Source organism: Ammospiza caudacuta, chromosome 1 (assembly GCF_027887145.1).
Source record: "Ammospiza caudacuta isolate bAmmCau1 chromosome 1, bAmmCau1.pri, whole genome shotgun sequence".
Classification (NCBI taxonomy): domain Eukaryota; kingdom Metazoa; phylum Chordata; class Aves; order Passeriformes; family Passerellidae; genus Ammospiza; species Ammospiza caudacuta.
This window is the reverse complement of record NC_080593.1, coordinates 135,555,815-135,575,817: the sequence shown is the minus strand read 5'-3', so window position 1 is coordinate 135,575,817 and position 20,003 is coordinate 135,555,815. Positions and strand designations below refer to the sequence as shown.

Below are 20,003 nucleotides of genomic sequence, written 5' to 3'. Positions count from 1 at the left end.
CGCTCCGCTCCGCTCGCTCTCCTCTCCTTTCTGCTCACCCCGCTCGTCCCTCCTCCCTGCCGGTGCTGGCGGCGGCTCCTCCTCCCGCGTGTGACCCGGTGCCGCATGTGAGCGGGGAGGAGGAGGAGGAGGGACCGCGCGGTGCGGGTCCCACTGTGGCGGCGGCAGGAGGCGGAGCGGGAGCCGGCGCGCGGTGTCCCCCCGCAGCCTCATCGCTGGGCCCCGCCGGCGCTCCCCATGCCCGTGTGGTGCTGCCGCTGCTCCCTGGCCGGTCACTTCAGGTGAGGCGGCGGCGGGGGGCGGTAGGGCGCCGCGGAGCCGGGCCGCGGGGCGGCGGGCGGCGGCGGTGCGTTCAGGACGGGGACACCGGCGGGGCTGCGGCCTCCGCGGGGCTGCGGCGGCGAGCGCGGCGCTGCCGGCCCCGCACAGCCCCGCCGAGCAAGGGATGGCGGCGGCGGGGCCGGGGCGGGCGTGACCTTGGGCAGCGGCGAGGCGCCGCCGGGCCGGGGGCTGCCCGCGGCCGCTGATGCTCGGTGTCGCTCCGGGCTCGCAGCGCTGCACCGCCCGGCATGCCGGCCCCCAGGGGCTCCGCTCCGCCCGCGTACCTGAACGACATCCAACAGTCTGGCAGTGGTGAATTCTCTTCTCGAAGTGTCAGGTTGAGACCAAATTCAGATTCCTTTTATATAACGAGTTTTCTGTTAACCGCCCACCACGGTCCGTTTCTTTTTTTTTTTTTTTTTTTTTTTTTTTCCTGAAAGTACGCAGTGTATTCTAGCATCTTTCAAAACAGCTATCTGGGAAAGGTACCATTTATTTTAATAACCTGCAACAAATTACGAGTTGTTAACAAATTATTATCAATAGCTTTTTCAAATGGGAGAAAAACTGTTATGTGTATGTTGCATTTTTTCTCTTAATGGGTTAAAAAAAAAAAAAGGCAAAACCGTGAAGGCACATTTTTGCATATGTTTAGAATCTGCCTATTGACAGAATGTAATTCCCCAGGTTCTTTGAGTGACCAGTATAAGATAAATTAGGCTCTAGTGTTGGAACTGACTCATCTTGTGCCCGCTTGCATGTCTGCAGGACTAGAGCCGTAGATGATTGTGCCAAATCCCCACCACTGCAAAGCTGTCTACTGTGAGTTTTATCGAGATGAAAGCTGCTGGTGCTTGGTGGCTTTCAGTGCTGCTCAGAGGTTAGGAAGGTGGTGGCCCCTGACTTCAGATCTTGCTAGGTTCAGGTATGATGTTCTTGCAAAGGAAGAACATGCTGCTGACAACACTCCTTCGTGTGGACTGCATTTTGTGCAGGTATTCCGTGCAAAGATACTGCAAGAAACTGCACATTGTGTGCAGATGTTCCTGTACAAAATCACCATTTTGGTAATTTGTCATAAACTAAGCTGCATAGAAGCAACATTTTTATTGTTAAAAGATTCTTCTGTAGCCTATTGCATTGTGCATATATCTCTTAAAAGAAGTTTTGAAATGTTTCTTTCGGTTTTATGATACATCAAGCACAGCAAGTATAGTGAAGCCACACTAAAGCATGCGTGCTCCCCTTAAGCCTGTCTTTTGCAAAACATAAGGTACTATTGACTTTGTCAACTTTGAGCAAAGGCTGGAAAATAAAACAGTCTACCTGCTCCTTTCTAAAAGCAGAGGTGAAAAAAACAGTATGATTATTAGATAGCCCCTCTCTGACTCCTTGTCTTCATCTAACTCATGCTGTTTGGATGTTAGGTGTCTGCAAGAGCTAATGTGCAGCTGTAATCAAACAATAAGCAAGTAATTTGCTTTTTTTTTGCTTTTTTTTTTTCCTGTTGTTCTGCGGGGAATAGTGATATGAAGTACTTTCCAAAATAAATGCAACCTCAGAATACCTCCCCACCCTTTTTAACAATGCCATCACGGAGATGTGTTACAGATTGTGCTACTGTTGTTACTGCACGGCTTTGTCTCCAGTTTACTTCAGACTTCCCCACCGAGGAAGGGCTTTTGAAACAGAATCTTGGGTGCTGTGGGAGTTGAGGCAGTACATGGCACTGGCTTCTTGAAGGCCCTGGGAATTGGATCAGCGTCTTACAGTTTTGATCCTGTGTAGAAAATAATTGCTGAAATGCTAGAATAGCTTTAAGATATGCAAAGTCTTTGGAAATTGATAAGAGTACTTTTATTTATTATTGATAATTACCATGTTTAGAAATTTTTTTAGAAATTTTTCTTAAAAATATCTCCTTGTTGATACAGATATTTTTGATTAAAAATTTGTTGTCCTTACTTTACAAAAGACTTGACAAAATAACTACAGTAACAGACTGTTTTAATTTGACTCTTTCTTTCTAGCTAGACTGATAGTTGGTGTGCTGCTTCAATGACCTGGAAAGGTTTCAGAAAGGACTCCTAAATCATTAAATAGAAAATGTTATAAAACAAGTCTTTGTATTCTAGAAGCACGTCTACATGGTGAAGAGTTACAAGAGAAACTTAAGTGTATTTTTCAGAGGAAGAACTAAAAAATCTAGAAAAATGGCCAGTGGTGAAAGCAGTCTGCTGTTCAGCAGCTGACCTGACTACATGGCAATTCCTTCTGTAAAAACTTTTAATGGTGATAGGATGGGTTATGTCTAGGGCTTAAAGGGATCGCTTCACAAGGATCCATCCTCACAGCAGCCTCACTTCTCTCTGGATGGAGATTTGTTGAGGTGAAGTCCTGTGTGCTGCTGGGGCGGCAGGAAGGGATATGAACGCTGCTGTTGCGCCTTAGCTGCTCCCTCAGGCTTTGTCTGGCCTTAATGTTGTTAATTGGCTAGGCAGTGTGTATCTCCTGATTTGATAAGGATAATGAGGAATGAGTTCTACTGTGTGTGGGATCAAAATAATGCTTGTGGCTCTACTTTGGCTTTGTATAAACTGAGATTAGAAATCTGCACTTCTGCAGAGCCATCTGTGCTTTTTTGTTATCCTTCTGTAGACTTGCTAGGAGTAAGTAGTTTTAAAAAATCTTCTGTTAGAAAAGCTGTGCTGAAGAGTAAAATTGTGTAGATTGGGTAAAACATATCTGTTTTGGTCTCAATTTCACCAGTTTCGTAGCTTTTAAAGTAAAACATCAAAAGTGACTATTTTTGAAGAGACTGTTCTGCCAACAGTTCACTGTTTCATTTTAGTTTTCTCCCATCTGTCCTTCTTAATTAGAACTTACAGCGGCACTGAAACCGAAGGACAGCTTTTGAATTCCTTTGTTCAGTACTTTGGTGACAGCCTTGGGAGGAAGATTAAAAGAATGCCTTTAATTGAAGAAACTGTTCTGCCTGGGGACTCCCTTCTTACCCTGCCTGTAGTAATAATAGGTGAGTTTTTTCCCTTTTTAAAGATTCACTGCCATTGCCTTTATCGACCTGCTGCATGAAATAATTTCTCAATAAATAACTAATGCTTAGAACCCTTACAGTGAAGATCTTTATTAGAGTAATACAGTTGTTATAATTAACAACAGTAGAATTATATTATGTTAAGGGACTTGTTGGAGTATATTTGAATTTGAATTGTGCTTTGAAAAAATCAGCTGTGTTATTTAGCAGCAGATATGGGAGTATTAACAGAAGAACTGTATTGATTCTAGTGTTGATAACATAGGTTTTGATTAATGTGATGTGTCTATTTCTGTATTTATGGAGGTTGTCAATGGTACACCAGTAGAAATCTGTGGGGTCATGTGGAAGAGTGAAAAACATAATGTGTGCTCTGTGTTGGTTAGGTGCTAACCTCTCATTATTTGCCTTTTTCTCTGTTGCATCAATCACTGATATCTAAATATTCTCCTATCTTTTCCAAAATGAATCCAGCTCAATTCAGCTAGTTTAAAATAATAAATTGTAGTCTTGATTGAACAGTTAAGGACTTGTACTTGTAAAATGACCGGGTAACAGAGGGAGGAGGCTCCATAGGTACACGACTTAATTGGGAATGCCAGCGTAATATGTATTGGGCCAAGGTTTTTCAACAACAGCTGGTCACCAGCTCATTCTTGCCATGACTTCATGAGCAGATAAAGAAAAGATTTGAAGTAAAGAAGGTTTTCAATAATCTAGTCCAAAGCTGTTGGGACTAGAGCAAGTATCTACCTGTAAAGAAGCAAAGATTTGGGAGATTGATGTTGCAATATAATTGTGTTCACAGTGTCTCCACAAATTCAAAGACTCCTGTTTGCACAGTGCCTGTTCTCAAAGCTCTCTTTATGATAGTTTAAAATAGTGCCCATGGAGCAGACTGAGGTGTGTGTGACAGACGTGATTGACTTGAATTCTGCATGACAGTTGAAGAGAACGGTGTCCTGGCATTTTGTCAGCCTTAATATAGGTTTGTCATATGGTTTATAATTCAGTTTCCACTGTTTAGTTTTGCAAATATACATTATGCAAATACCTGTGCTCAATACTTGGTTTGTCTAAAGCGCCTTTCTAAGTGCTGACACCAAACACAGCTGCCTTGACCACTTCTCCATCATCCAAATGTTTCCTCACAGATATATGTGAGACACCGTGCAAGCTGATCTTCTCCACTGACAGCCTATAATCACTGAAGCCTTCAAAGGGATCTAAAATGATTTGATAATGTAGTAGAGGAGTATGAAAATAATTGTCATCCCCCCTGCCCCCCCGTGTATGAACACACTCTCTAGTGACTTAATAACTTCTGTGCAGTACATGTGTTGGGAAGAAGCAGATACATTCTTCAGGGTTCAACAATTTCATGCTGAAACTCTTAAGTTTAGAACGTGTTCTGTGCTAAACATTTTCATCTTCTGCACCAGTTTTGATCATTACTATGTGGAATGTTGTCACTTCCTAACCAAATAACAAGGCTGTTATGATACCTGAAGTTGAATGTTTGCTTTAAATTTAGACACATAGTGTAAAGGTGATTGTACTACAGTTTGCTGTTGATCAAGAGAAGATTTTGCTGATATTCAAACAAAGTTCTAACTACTTCTTAAATGAACAGGGCCATGAGGTTTCTGATTATATCATCGTACAACTAAAGTTTGTGTAATAGTAGTATCTCCTGATTGCAGTCAGAGGTCTTATCAGAGGTACCATGTGTAAATAAAAACCAAAATTTGTCATTTCAAAAAGATGTTTTTCTCTTTTTCCCAAGAATTTCTGATAAAACCATAGCAAGTCTGATTGCAGACCTTGCAGCTGAACATTCATTCTGTTTGTTCTTAACAGCATATCCTCAAGGGATTTCCTTTCCCTTGGATTCAGTCTGCTTAAAGAATAGGAGCTAGGTTTGGATCAGCTCTCTGGATGGTCCCAGAAAACTTCAGGGAACTCAGTGACAGTAATTCACCTTAACATTACAGAATGACTAGTTTGGAAGAGACCTTCCAGATCATTGAGTCCAACCCATGCCCCAACACCTCAACTAAATCATGTCACTGAGTGCCACATCCAGTCTTTTTTTAAGCATATCCTGGGATGGTGACTCCAACACCTCCCTGGGCTGGCCATCCCAGTACTTTATCTCTGTTTCCATTATATCACTTTTTGCTAGTATCCAACATAAATTTCCCTTGGTGCAGCTTTAGACTGTGTCCTCTGGTTCTGCCTGGTGAAACAGACCAATCCCCACCTGACTACAGCCACCTTTCAGGGAGTTGTGGAGAGTGATAAGTTCACCCCTGAGTCTCCTTTCTCCTGGCTACACACCCCCAGCCCCCTCAGTCGTTCCTCACAGGGTTTGTGTTCCAAGCCCCTCAGCAGCCTCGTTGCTGCCTCTGGACACGCTCAAGTGTCTCAACGTCCTTCCAAACTGAGGGGCCAGAGCTGGACACAGCACTCAAGGTGCAGCCCCACCAGTGCCAGTACAGGGGAAGAATGACCTCTCTGCTCCTGCTGGCCACACTGCTCCTGATACAGGCCAGGATGCCCTTGGCCATCAGGGCACACTGCTGGACTTGATCTCAACAAATTTCCATTCAGAAGAAGTGAGGCTGGTTGAACTTGGCAGTGGTGTGAGGATGGATCCTTGTGAAGTGATCCCTTTAAGCCCTAGACATAACCCATCCATCCCATCCTCAGTAATTTCCTTGGGCCTTGCCAGTCTTTGTTTGGGTGACATTTGTTAACCAATTCCTTCTTGCAGCCTTATCCAGTAGGAATGCTCTTTAGCATGGCATCTTTGGCTATGGCACATTTTCTTCTTTCCATTGTGGATGAGCTTTTTTTATATCCCAGTGGGAAAATAAAGTTAGCTGTGCAATTGTAAAAGCATTAAAAAAATCTTTACTGCATTCAAGTTATAATTCTAAAAACAGTTAAGAATTTACTCAATCATTGAAATGCATGTGAACCACTGTGATTAAAGTGTTTTCATCAATTCATTTCATTTTGTTATGGATAGTTTCTCTGTATTGCTATAGTTCTCTCTTACATCTATCTCATGGCAAATGGGTGACAGTAGGTGTTTGAATCTTCTTTAAGCTTTAAATTCCTGGACTGAATCAGATCCAGCTATCTTATGTTGATCTGTTTGTGGGAGGGCAGAACAGTGTGAGAGTAAGAAAAAAGTTTTTCACTGTCTTTAGATTCTTTAGATGATTTCCTGTACCTGTGGCTGTGACCAGTCTATGCACAGCATTGTAATAAAGTATGGGATATTCTGCCCCTGGGGACCAGGTGAGTATAGCCTGGTAAAGAGGAAAAAGAGATCCAGTGTATGAAGAAACTGGGAATGAACAGGGCCTCAGCGAATTAATGGGGGATTTAGGACTGAGGTATCAGGAAAGGGAGAAGAGACAGGCATTGGAGAAATGGGATTGTTAAAATTGTGTGTGCAAAGGTGATGGGGAAGAGTAAATGACCTGTGAATTCTTGACATCAAGAGATGAAATAAGAATAAATATTGAACAATGCCTGCTATATTAAAGTATGAATGAATTAGTAACTTAAACCCAGAATTTGCAGTGTGTGCTAAATACCATGTGTCCAAACAAAGACAAAGTACTGACAAGTGGCTCATTAGGAGAACACTGTGCTTTTCATTCAGTTAATGAGTGAGAGAAGCTATAGAAATAACAACACATACCACATATTCAAATTTTGTATCATAGCACATACTTTTCTGATTTCACTTTCTGTAACTTTTGATGTCTGACTTTGCAACATGAGTGTTACTTCTGTATTTGCATGTGATAAATATGGTCCCCTACTTTGTTTAATACTGTCAGATAAATAGAAATGTTTACCTTATGGTAATGTTTTGGTCCCATCTATCTCATACTTTTAATAACATTTTTAAAATAATTGTCTATTAAAATTGAAAATGCTACAAAGCTGGTAAAGGTGTTTGACTTGATACTCTTCCTGAACAATGAATGTGGACTTAAATGAGTTTCATGTTCTCTACCACTTACCCACAGGAGGCCTGTGGTCACTTAGCTTTTATGTTGCTGTTTTGCAGTGTCTGTAACTTCTATTCTAACTTTCAGTCTTAAGCTTTCTGCTTGTCTTCCCTTTATTTTATGGACAGACCTGAAGAGAATATAATCTCTTCAGCAGATTGTCTTTCTGCTCTCTGTTGTACAGTGCCTATGGGAATGCAAAGTTGTAAGATGACAGTAATATTCAGCTATCACTGTGGCTGACAGACCATTATCTGTCAGGCCATTTTCACACAGTAGTGAGTTTGACATAGTAAATTAGGGAAATTCTTTATATGCATTTTGCTTCCTGGTGTAAAAGTCACACATTTGTTTCTCTTTAACTGAAAAAAAACTTTGCTCTGTGTATTTGGAGGATGGTCCTATAAAAAGCTCTATTTTACTGCAAAGTTTATAAGCTGCTTTGAAATCAAGACAATCTGGCATTATACTACTTCAGTATTGTTTTGTTGCTGTATATTTAGTGATTAACAAACTGTAGATGATAAACATTTTTACTAAAGCAGTAATTTTTTTCTTTAATAGGAAATGGACCTTCAGGAATTTGCCTTTCTTACCTGCTCTCTGGATACAGGCCATATTTGTCTCCTGAGGCTATACACCCAAACCCCATTCTACATACAAAGTTAGAAGAAGCTCGACATCTTTCCATTGTTGATCAAGTAAGCTTTGGTTGCATTCTTGTCTAGCTCTTTTCCTATTGCAAGCAATAGTGCATTAATAAGTTATTTTGTTATTCTGTTAATTTAAATAGAGTCAATTCACGGCCATTAGATCCAAACCTGGGCTGTGTAGTGTTGTTTGTGGCTCTTGAAGGCTTTTAGTTTGTGGTGTCTTTTGGTTTTACTGCTTTTTGTTGTGTTCTTACTTCTTGCCAGGAGTGTCTAAAGTGTGACTTGGTCAATGGCTGATGCAGGAATTCCAGTTGTCATATGTGGGATGTTTGGGCACTATCACCAAGGAACACGTGCTACTAACATACATAAACTGCATGTAGTTCAAGTTAAAATATTCTTAAATACTACAATTCTTACAAAGATTTCATTTTTAGTTGTATTGGGCACATATATCCTCTATAAACACAATCCCTTTTTCTTTTTGCAACAGTATGCATCTTTCAGTGTTTGTGTTGTATTGACAGTTGCCCTTGTGCTTTTGTTGCTACCCATGTGCATGTCCAATTTTTCTGTCTGATTTGATTAGTTAAATCTTCTCCAGCATTTTTCTTTCCACTTGTCCATTGGTTTGCCATCTTAACACTGTTTTCCACTCACCTCATTGTACTCCTGATGGATTACTGACAATGTTATCACTGTGTTGCCTTTGTGACTAATTTATTTGAAATACAAACATGGATTTATATTTGTAGAGAGTAAATAGGAGTTTGTTTGGCTTTGGATTTTGGAGGACATTTTTGTTTCAGTGCTGTGCTATTTGCATGTGATGTTTACCCTAGGTCTCAAGGGCTTTTTCTTTTGCAGGAGAGTAAGTTGCCTAAGTTTTGGCTACAGATGTTTCATGTACTTCATCTTCTCCCAACCCCCTAATTTTTTGACTAATTAGGAGGCTAAGCTATACTGACTTTGTCGGCAAAAATTGGTCTTATGTCCAGTTCTTTCTTCAAATCTCTATTTTCTCTTTAAATATTTGCCATTGTATAATTTTTGCAATTATTAGAACAAGACTGGTTAATAGATCTGAAATGTGAACTTTACAAAGTTCTAGAAATTTTTCTCAATGTTAACTGGTGTGTAAAATAATCCTAGTTTTACTTTTTAAAAATAATGGTAATTTTATCTTCATTATTTTAAGATATAATACAGTTAGTTTGGAACAAGCTAAGAGCTGTCAAAAGAGCCTTTTCTACTTGATGTTTAAAGCTTAATGTTTTTAGATTCCAATTTTGCTTTATCGAAATGTGACTTCTAGAAATATTATCAGTCCTTTGTTAAAAGAAGTCTGTTGTATATAAATATAGATGTTACTAAGTTGCTCTGATCTCTGTTTGTCCACATACTTCTTTGTTCTGCAAATACTGACTTGCCCCAGAATTACTGCTATTAACATGTAATTTTAAAATGAGTGAGATGTACTGTTCAGAGTTACAAAGAACTGAATCATAGCAGTTATTTCTGAAAAGTGTTTTGATTGAATCTCTACATTAAATAACCTTTTCCTGAAATGCAGTTTGAGTTGTGTTTTCTGTTGCAATTCAACTTCTGCACATCAGAGTAGCATGATGAACATGAAAAGTTTAAAATTTGTCATCCTTCAGGATCTGGAGTACCTGTCAGAAGGGCTGGAAGGACGCTCCTCAAACCCAGTTGCAGTGCTTTTTGATACCTTGCTTCACCCGGACGCTGACTTTGGCTATGACTACCCGCCTGTTCTGCACTGGAAGTTGGAACAGCATCATTACATTCCCCACATAGTGCTTGGAAAAGGACCACCTGGAGGGGCCTGGCATGTGAGTAAAAGTTTCATCTCGCTCCTAGAGTAACTTGATAACTTTATGTTTTGGGATCTTTCTTACTGCCTTACTCTAGAGCTGTTTTAAATGGTAGTGCCAGTTGCAGTTTCAGCTGCTCCTTAGCAAAGCCCAGGTAAGTGGGGGATATGAGAAAGGAACGAAGAAGTTGCCTTTACTTGGGTGTTTGTGACCATGAGTGCTGTCTTATATTACCAGGTTTTTTGTTAGTTCACATTTAATGGATTATAATGAAGAGTATTTTCTATAATTTTTCTTTCTTGTCTGCATTGTTTCCAGGTGCTTTTATATACAGTCTTAAATTTTGGTGTCTTTATATGATGCTGCTTTCACATGTTTTGTGTTTCCTTCCTCTTTTGTAGTTCAAATAACTTGCGTTTAGTTTTCCTTTCATATGCTCTCTCTTCACCTTTACTAGCTCATGTGGTTGCTTATTATCTAAGTGTAACACAGAAATAGTTCTTCAGTTCTTCAATTAATGTCCTGGTTTTATGCTGTATTCTGGTATTTTGTTGCCCTAAATGAGTACAATGAGAAGAGCTTCACTGCTTTTTACATTTGAGTATTTTTTTTAATTTACATTTTACATTTGAATTGAGATTTGAATTTGAAATGTGTCTGATCATGCATCTTCATTTTTCTCCATAGTCCATGGAGGGCTCTATGCTAACCATCAGTTTTGGAGATTGGATGGAATTGCCTGGCCTCAGCTTTAAGGAGTGGGCAGCTAGCAAACGCAGGTAAAGATACTGCAGAATCTACTTGGGAATCCTAATGGCCATAAAATCCAGATAACTGGAAAATATTCAGGCTTCACTGTTCACAGGAGGGCTTCTTGTTTAGTTTATTAAATTGTTTGATGGTACTGGAAATTCTTCTGCTGTGTGTATTCTGATGCAATAAACCGAACAATGGTCAGGCAGAATAGTTGCTGGTGAGTGCCCTGAAAGCAAACGTACAGGCAGCAGCGTGTTCCAGCAGCATTTCAGAAAGAGGCACTTGCTGAAAGCAGTTCTGATCAGAGCTGAGGGAAGATGGAGGAAGGAATTTCATATCCACTGAAGGAGGTATTGCAAGTTCCTCTTTCAACACCCATGCAGCTGAAGTTGCTGCGCACACCAGCTTTCTTGCAATTCAGGAAGTTATATATTTCAGCATTTGCTTTTACAGGCAAAGCTGCAACATCTGAAATCTATAAATTTTAATTTTAAGAGAATACTTCACTATTTCTGTGTTAACTTGTAGCAATAAGTTTCTTGAAAAAACTTGAGAAGAAAAGTTAAGCATGTTCAAGCTCACTGGTTTTACTTCAGTTTGTAAAGGTCTGTTTCAGCAGATGAATCTAGGAACACTCTACATGACCTTTTTCTAAAATTTTAATTTTTTTAACTTTGTTCTACCAAAATTAAAGGAAGTTGGTTTTGTACCATGGATGGGAATAGAAGAAGTATAGTTACTTGAGCATATGTCTTTAAGGGCAGACTGTTATTCATTTCAGGACAACTCTTGAAGTGAGGAAACTCTAGCTTTGTTCTTTAATCCTTTTCTTAGATAACCACAGCAATCTTGCCTCCTTGCCTAACTGAAATCCCATAAGCTGCTTATTATCTGAATCTATGTATTATAGTTTTCAACAATGCTAAAACCAGGAATGCTGACCTGTTATACTACAATTAAACAAGCTTATTTAAAAGGATTGATGATGAAGTAAAATTCTAGTTATGTGAAATAGTTTCCCAAGTTTCCTTGCAAGAGGTGTCACACTGTCACATTATTCTCTTCCTATAAATATCTCATGAGGATTTCCAGAGTAGTAACCTGAGCATTTAAAAGAACATGTGCTATTATATTGTTAGTCCAAGAAAATGAGTAGCCTGATTACTTGTAAATATGATTTTAAGTGTAATTTAGTGGCAATCCTGATGTTCACTACAGTCTGTTTTGCCCTTTTCCTAGAGCTTACTTCTAACGAAGCAGCAAAATTCATGCAACTGTTCCAAATAATTACACTGTCAGCTATTTTTCCTATAAATGAGACTGCAATAATCACGAGAAAAGCACAGATGTAATAGCAGGGTTGCAGTGCATAAATGGTTTTTATTGAACACTTGAACCTCACAATCCTGTTTACATAGTTGCATTAACGCTCTGTGTCATGTTTGCTTTGCTCATTCATGTGACATGGAACTACTTCATTTGATACTTAGTGAACTTAACCGTACCCAAGGGAGAGGTCTTTTGTAAAGTATAATTACTGCTTGGTTCCAGTAACATATTGAACCTAGAGTTTCAAAATTAGCACTTAACTATGACATTTAATTATTTAGATAGTTAGTAAGTGTATTCTCATGGGGTACAAGTTTAGCCACTACTGTATTGTTGATAGTTGTGACGTTAAACTTTGTAAAACACTTCCATATGGATCTGCTATGATACTCCAGAGCTTTGTTACACCTAATTTCTTAATCACCATAGCAATTTATGTTGTATAAGCATTTAAAACTCTATTTAAAAAGTTAGCTGGTCTTGTGTATCAGGAAACAAGAGAACAAATAAGTCAAATGCCTTTAAAGATGCTGAACTGAGTGTCATTTACACTGAGCAGATTCAGTCCTCATAAACTTGACCTGTCATGTGGTATAGCATGTCTGATATTCAAATTACCAATAAGGTCTATTTTTTAACCAGAACCATTCAATTTTCTTTCAGAAATATAAAGACTGATCGAGTAATGCCAGAGGAAATAGCTTGTTATTATAAACACTATGTTAAAGTCATGGGCCTCCAAAAGAATTTCAGAGACAATGTTTATATAACATCAGTGTCCAGGCTTTACCGAGAAAAGGATGATGAAGGTAGGAGTCACCAAAATGAAGATATTTCAACACAGCATTTGGAAATGGAAGATGGACAGAAATCACTTGTTAAGAGAAACTGGGAAGTCAGAGGTTATCAGCGAGCAACAGATGGCTCTCATGTGCCCTTCTGCCTCTTTGCTGAGAATGTGGCTCTTGCAACTGGAACCTTTGATTCTCCTGGCCGACTGCAAGTTGAAGGAGAAGACTTTCCTTTTGTCCTCCATTCCATGTCTGACTTCGGAGCCGCAATCAGCAAAGGAAAGTTACGTGGGAAGACAGACCCTGTGTTGATTGTGGGTGCAGGACTAACAGCAGCTGATGCAGTGCTATGTGCCTATAACAACAACATCCCCGTAGTCCATGTGTTTCGTAGAAGAGTTACCGATACAAGCCTGATTTTCAAACAGTTACCTAAAAAGCTTTACCCTGAATACCATAAGGTCTATCACATGATGTGTACTCAGTCCCATACCGTGGACTCTAACCAACATTCTGCTTACACTAGTTTCCCTGAACACAATGTACTTTCCTTCAAGCCTGAGATGAAATGTGTTCTTCAGAGTGCCTCCGGACTGAAGAAAATTTTGAAGTTTTCTGTAGCCTTAGTTCTGATAGGTTCTCACCCAAATCTTTTCTTTTTAAAGGACCAAGGACATAGCATAGGTCATCACTCTAATCAGCCCATCACATGCAAGGGGAATCCTATAGAGATTGATCCGTACACGTACGAGTGCACTAAAGAAGCCAACCTCTTTGCTTTAGGGCCTCTGGTGGGAGACAACTTTGTACGGTTTTTAAAAGGAGGTGCACTGGGCATTGCACGATGCTTGGCAATAAGACAGAAGAAGAAACATGAATTGATTGAAAGTGGGGATGGAGGAGGTGAGGGGGTACCATAAATGAAACATTAGAAACTCTCACATCCAGGATTACAGATGTAGTCTTAACAGAAAACTCACTGGCAGCAAAAGTTGATAGCAGTCACATTTCTGTTGTTGTACAAGTTACCTGCGCTTGTATTGCTTGGTAAAGGATATTACAATACTTCACTCTTTAAAAATACAAAAAATTGATCTGCTATTTCAACTGATCTCAACTGGAACTGCTTCCAGATAAACAGAAAATGAGACTAACTTATATTGGCCTGCCTGTCTGTCATCTCTTGCTCAACTACAAGCAGGCTTCGTTTGTGAAAGGCAATGCCTACCAGAGTGATTTTACATTTTAGTATCAAATGTGACAAGAATGCTCTTACCATGCAATTGAAATAACTTCTAAAAGCAGAAAGCTTGTTTGTACAAAGTGATTCTTTGTCCCAAAGCAAATTTGGAGCCTTCTGCTTGAAACAAGGATTTTATTTATTTGCCACAGTAATACTTGGAATGAGCACTTAGTAAAATGGTTTCTACTATAAGAAGGACTTCTGTAAGCAAGAAGTATTCCTCAACAAGTTTTAAATTATCCTGGTAATTGGAATAAAAGAATAAGCATTCCCATTTAATCTTAAATGATATGACACAATCCATTAATGTTTCTTCACACTATGCCTAGACTTGGGTGAGTGCACAGACTAACATGAGATGTTTCCCTACAGTGACATGTACATTTCTGAGAATACGCATTAACATAAACAATAAAGTACTGATGTAAGTGCTCTTATTACAGTGTCAATATCATGAATATCTAGTGTACTACTGAAAAATTAGGTACATGAGAAAATGAAGGGGTTTTTGCTTCCAAGATCAGGAAGACTGAATGGGATCACTTTGCTGATGAAGGTGGGGTGGGTGATAGATGCTCTCTCATTTGACCAAAAATGGGTTCTGGTTTTTTTTTTTCTAGAGCAGCACATGATAGTAAAATATTTTAGCCTGCAGTTTTTGAAACTTAAGAAAGGCTTATATCTTACAGCCACCTAAAAAACAAAGCAATTTCAAAACAAACATGCAATAGTTCCTTTAAATCTTAAAGCTTTTAGTGAAAGACAAAGACTTAACTTGTACCTACCTCTGAATGCAAGTTTCATCTTTCTGCTCCATAATGTAAGACCTAGATATCATTTGCTGGGTTTTACAGTAGTTAGTTCAACTAAACACACTCGTATTTACTGTCATGAGGTTATTTACTGTCAGGAGGTTAAGTTAGGAAAGTGAATTCCCAGAACTCTCAGTAGACAAAAGTGATTGGTCTTGAATGTTTCTTTACCAAATGTTTTCATTCGGGTCCAATATGATGGAAAAGGTGTTATTTTTCTGTTTGGGTTTTTTTTTGCTAAAGAATGTTGTGTTAGTTTCAAGTATTCTGTTTGCGTGATTAAAAATCTCCATATTGAACTTCAGCAGATTTCAAAAAGGAAGTTAGGCTTTGTGAAACTGCTAGTGGTTACTGGTTTCCCAACTGCCTTAACTTTCATAAATGGTAGATAGCTATGTTCAATAAATGCCTGTTTTCTGTGCCTACTGAATTACAGGGTTCTGTGGCTACTGCAGATCTTTATGCATCTGAGTAAGTTACTCAGGATTTGGACATAGAAGTTAAAAAGGTAAAGGATGCAAGGATTTTCAGTGGAAGTCCAAAATAATTTATTAAATTACACTACTAATGATAATAAATTTTAGCCTAGAGCCACTGAACGGCATAAACACAAACAAAGGAGCTTTTCTATCAATTTCTGCATTGCCCACATGGTTGGCTTTAACCATGCATTGTCAGTACTAGTTAAGGTAATTTTTTATGCTGATATTGAGCTGATTTTAATTCCACTAAAGTCTAAGCTTGTTTTCTTCATATTTTAATTGCAATTCTACAATTTGCCTTCTCTGGAAGAAACCCTGTATATACAAACCAATTCTAAACCTGTGATACCTAATAATTTTAACTGTTATAGGTGCTAAATACTTGATTATAGAATTTTATTGCAGTTTAGGTATTGGGAATACATTTGCACTGTGACTAAATTCCTGCAGTTTTGTGTCAATATTAATGTCCAAATACAACACATGGCATGTTACTGCTTTTTCATAAATCACAGGAGACATTTAAAATGCCAGCAAAAAAAGAGATTTACTTAGCAGTTATTTTGCAAAATGGGGAAAAAACCTTCAGCTCCTTTTTGAGCTTCAGCTGCTGCAGCAACTCACAAGCTGTGTGTTGTAGTGACAGTTTTGTAGCAGAGATCTTTGACCTATTCTTACTCAAGTATCTTTCACTGCAGTCTTACAGCACCTTGAGGTTTAACTGCTTTTTTTTTCCATCAATCATGCCAGTATTTTTGAGATAAAAAGTTGCCTGTGAGACCCCCCTTGTCTGGCAGAGAAAACTCAGTGGGTCATATCTATTACGCCAGTGTAAAAATACTTTTTTCAACCAAAGTTTGCTGAAAGATCATCTTGTGTCTTCTAGGAATTGCTAGATTTCAAGTTGTAGCTAGACTTTTTAATTTTTGCTTTTCTGATTTTGAGAGAAACTTCTGTTTCTCTCCTGTTTATTATTTTGAGGAACTAGGTGATAGAGAAGTTCAGGCTTTACCTTAAGATAGTTTTACCTACTGCATTTATTGTGAATTAGATGTTGGCACTGAATAGTTGTCTTTTGGGGAAACACCTTGTTTCTCAGATTAAAAAAAAGCCCAAACATTTGAATTTCTTGTGTAATATAATAATTTACAGAAGGAAGACTGTTTCTTTCAGCTCTTCTTTCATTGAGAACAATAAACTTTTAAACATTTTGTATTTTAAAAGGGTACTTCGTACTTAAGATTTATCATGAAAATGCAGACAGGAAGAACATAATTTTTAGCTGAAGTAAGTTAATTTGGATTTACAGAATTTTTAAAGCTGTGTTAACTCTTACTGTGTATTTTCTAATAGGGTAGTGGAAAAACAGCTTTTACATTTGGATTTGGCTCTTAATGCTGTGAATGTGTCTTCTAGTTAAATTATTGCTATGAGTATTTCAAGTGTCCAGATGCTGAACTGGGAGTAAGATTTCTCCTACTAGATTTTGCTAACAATCTGACTCTTTCCAGTACTTCTTCTGACTTAATTGTACTTAAAATTTTTTCCACACAGGACTAAGCCTAAGTTACACCCAAGTGAGTAAACACAGCAATCCTTTCTGCAAGTAATCCAGAGAGAGTGGTGACAACACCACTGGATTCTTCTCTCTCTCAGGAAAGTGCTTTCTTGGACTAGAAGCCTGAGCTTGCCAGTGACTGCATGAAAAGAGTATGGCTCCCCAGTGGTTATGCACTGAGAAAGGGACACCAAAGTGTATCCCACAGCTCCAGGTCCCTTGTCCTCAGCACTTGGGGAATTCTTGTATTTTACTTCTGGCCTGGTGGATGTAAGCAACTTCTTTTTAATAATTTCATAGAGTGATGTTTGCATAATGAAAAATACTCATTTTGTAGAAGGAGGTGGCTATAGCTTCTTTCTCTCACAACTCAAGAACTGAAAAGAAAGCTAGAGCCAGAAGTTCAGAGTATTTACTCAAAGCTGGAGGAAATCAAACTAAAACCTCAACTTTGAGAGAGGCCTGACCTGCATAGCCAGTTGAAAGGAAGTGCCATTTTTAGGACAAATCTTAAAAGAGAATGAAAGGGAGTAAAATTTACAAACTTGTAGTGAGTCTTCACAGCTGACAAGTGATGCCGAGTGAGGGGTGATGGGAGGAAAGCAGTGAGGAACATGTGCAGTATGGAGTGCAGGTGTACAGGTGCTGAAGTGCCAATGGGGGGTGTCCCCCCTCCTGGGGGAGATGTGGGGCTGTGACAAGAGCTCCAACACCCACCTGGGATTTGTAACGTGTGTGAGAAATTGTCTTTGCTGACAAAGCTGTAGGACCGGTCAGCGACGTGGGGTGCCAAGAGATCAGGCTCTGTTACTCTGCTACCATATTTTCTACTTCTGAGAAGCAAGCAAGTATATTTTGTAATAGCAGGATCCTGACAGTGCTCCCAGACATTTCTAAACAGGAAGAGGTAGCACACATATGCTTTAAAGGCAGCTGATTTTATTACTGTCAATATAGTAATGATTTAATTTTGAGTAAGTTAGGGAACCAAAAATGCCAAAAGGTTTATACTGTTACATCTTAATTTAGATAATCTATTAGAACATTACAATAACAATGTTCTGTCATAATTTTTCAGTTCTTATTTTAGAGTGAGAGCAAGCCAGGAGCTTGCTCTCACTCTAAAATATTTTCCCCATTTCTCCTTGCCCAACCTGAAAGAAAAGTCTTGTTTGAAATAACTATAACAGTTGATTTTACTCAGCAGAAAGAATGGAAATTGAAGCATCTTTGACAGAAAAAGAAAGGCTTTGGTGACATTAGGGGCATTGGGGGTACAAACCTGAAGTAAGGAGTTACAAATAGCTCTTTTTCTGAATCAGAGTGTATTTTTGGGAATATGGCATGCTGGGAGTTTCATTTTAATTTATTTTTGAAGCTTGAATTACATGGAGAATTGTGTGGTCAAGGATGAGTTTGGTCTAAGGAACAAGGATTATAGGCAAGGGGAAAAGCATTTCTAGTGTTATTTAGTACCTGCAGTGAATCTAATTGCTATTTTAAAGATGGTTTTGTCTAAAGATACTAGAACATTTCAGCTCAAACATACCTTGAACTTGGGTTCATATTATACCTGTCTGCATGTTAGGTAATTTTCTAACTGATAATTTTGTACTTTCAAGGCATCATAAACCAACTCTTAAAATCTTGGTGTAAGTAGTAGTCATCAAAACCAGGAAACAACTTGTTCTGAAGACTAAGTAACTAATTTGCACATTCCTCCTCCCTCTCTTTATTCTGGGATCACTGGCAGTAAGTGCCAGCCTACAGTGGATGCTTCAATAAACTGTCCCTAGACACCCTCTGTAGACTTACATGGCAGCATAAAGAAAATTAACAACTAGGTTTGCTATGTATTCACAAAATCCTATAGAATCCTGGCATTTTTTAGGTTGTCCTTTAACTAGGTAAACGAGTATTTTTCATTGGTTTGGATGCTAGGACCAGCTGCTGTGTGAACAGTGAGTTATTGTTTGAGAACTGATCCTGCTATCTTACATCCCCCTGGCACAATTTACTGAGTCAATACTCTGACCTTGGCCATTTCTGTTAGACCTGCTATGCTGGTTGTATGCTGGAATTCCAGTTTGAAATTACATAAAGGACTGTATTCATCTACCTATGTTTGCTCACACACAATGCACCTGGACTTGGAGATACGTGTAAATATAATTTCTTTGTGTGTGGCAGTGCCAGTTTTCATCTTTTGCTGGAGTATGCTTGCATCATACTTATTTTTATGATGAGCAATATAAACACATACAGAACATTTTCTGTAAGCAACTTGTGAGCAAAACCTCTCTTTTGATGATAAATATTCCTGTGGTTTGCATGCTAGGCTTGTTTTATCTTAATTTGTGAAAACTGATTACAGACTGAAGACAAAAAACAGTGTCACCTAGAAGTCAGTTATTTTGATTTTGAGAAGTAAGGAACTCAAGTCAAATGAAGGATCAAACTGCAGAGGAGAAAGCAGTCAGAGAGCTGCAGTGTTCAGAATGAGGGAGAAGTGTTTTGAATGGATCTGGTACTGAAACCAATGACTGACAGATTCCAGTAGTAAAAGCTGCAGCAGAGCAGTAGGGGCAGAGCGCTAAAGCAAGTGGTAGAGAGAGTTGCTAGTCAGGGATATCTGATGTCGTGTAGCATTTTTGTAACTATCTCACTGGAATGTGATGATGATGGCAATCAAAGATTGGAAGAGGAAGGAATCATGGTAAGGAAGAGAGAGGGTTAATTTTTTGGGCACATATGTCTTGAATTCTAAGGAGATACCAGAACATCAACACAATTGGAATTTGAAAATCAAGCAAAAATCAGTTTACGAATTTGTGAGTCAAACCAGATGTGGCCAAATGTGGCTGAGGATTAATTCAAGAAAGGGAAAAGAGCAAGAGAAGAGGGTGCAAGACTCCCTCCAGTTTTATGGGAGAGGGAGAGACAGGAAAAGTATGGACTGAGAAATCATTTGTATAACATGGGCTGGAGCAAGATGGGGAGTGGGTTAGAGGTAGGTCTACAGTAGAAGCTTCAGCTGCTGTCTCAGGATTTAATGTGGAATAGAGCCAATCACACATCAGGAATGAAGGCAAGGAAGGGACTTGGCATTTCAGAGGAAGGTGATGGGGAGGTGG

At 39.1% G+C, this 20,003-nt stretch overlaps 1 protein-coding gene across 2 annotated transcripts; it reads left to right on the top strand.

The window, feature by feature from the left end:
* Positions 1-152: 152 nt before the first annotated feature.
* Positions 153-14,495, top strand: OSGIN2 (oxidative stress induced growth inhibitor family member 2). Of its 2 annotated transcripts, none has more exons than XM_058811155.1 (6): positions 153-281; positions 3,201-3,355; positions 7,975-8,111; positions 9,725-9,916; positions 10,586-10,677; positions 12,647-14,495. In XM_058811155.1, the coding sequence occupies exons 1-6, from the start codon at positions 238-240 to the stop codon at positions 13,692-13,694; spliced, it is 1,668 nt and encodes a 555-aa protein (XP_058667138.1). In that variant the 5' UTR covers positions 153-237; the 3' UTR covers positions 13,695-14,495. The 2 variants fall into 2 exon arrangements, with proteins under 2 accessions (XP_058667138.1, XP_058667146.1); XM_058811163.1 differs by lacking the exon at positions 153-281 and adding an exon at positions 647-658.
* Positions 14,496-20,003: the final 5,508 nt, after the last annotated feature.

Excerpts from the sequence above, each read along its gene's own strand:
- OSGIN2 (XM_058811155.1), top strand. The coding sequence starts at position 238 with ATGCCCGTGTGGTGCTGCCGCTGCTCCCTGGCCGGTCACTTCAG. Across the intron at positions 282-3,200 it reads TCCCTGGCCGGTCACTTCAG|AACTTACAGCGGCACTGAAA; the intron begins GTGAGGCGGCGG and ends CTTCTTAATTAG. Across the intron at positions 8,112-9,724 it reads ATCTTTCCATTGTTGATCAA|GATCTGGAGTACCTGTCAGA; the intron begins GTAAGCTTTGGT and ends GTCATCCTTCAG.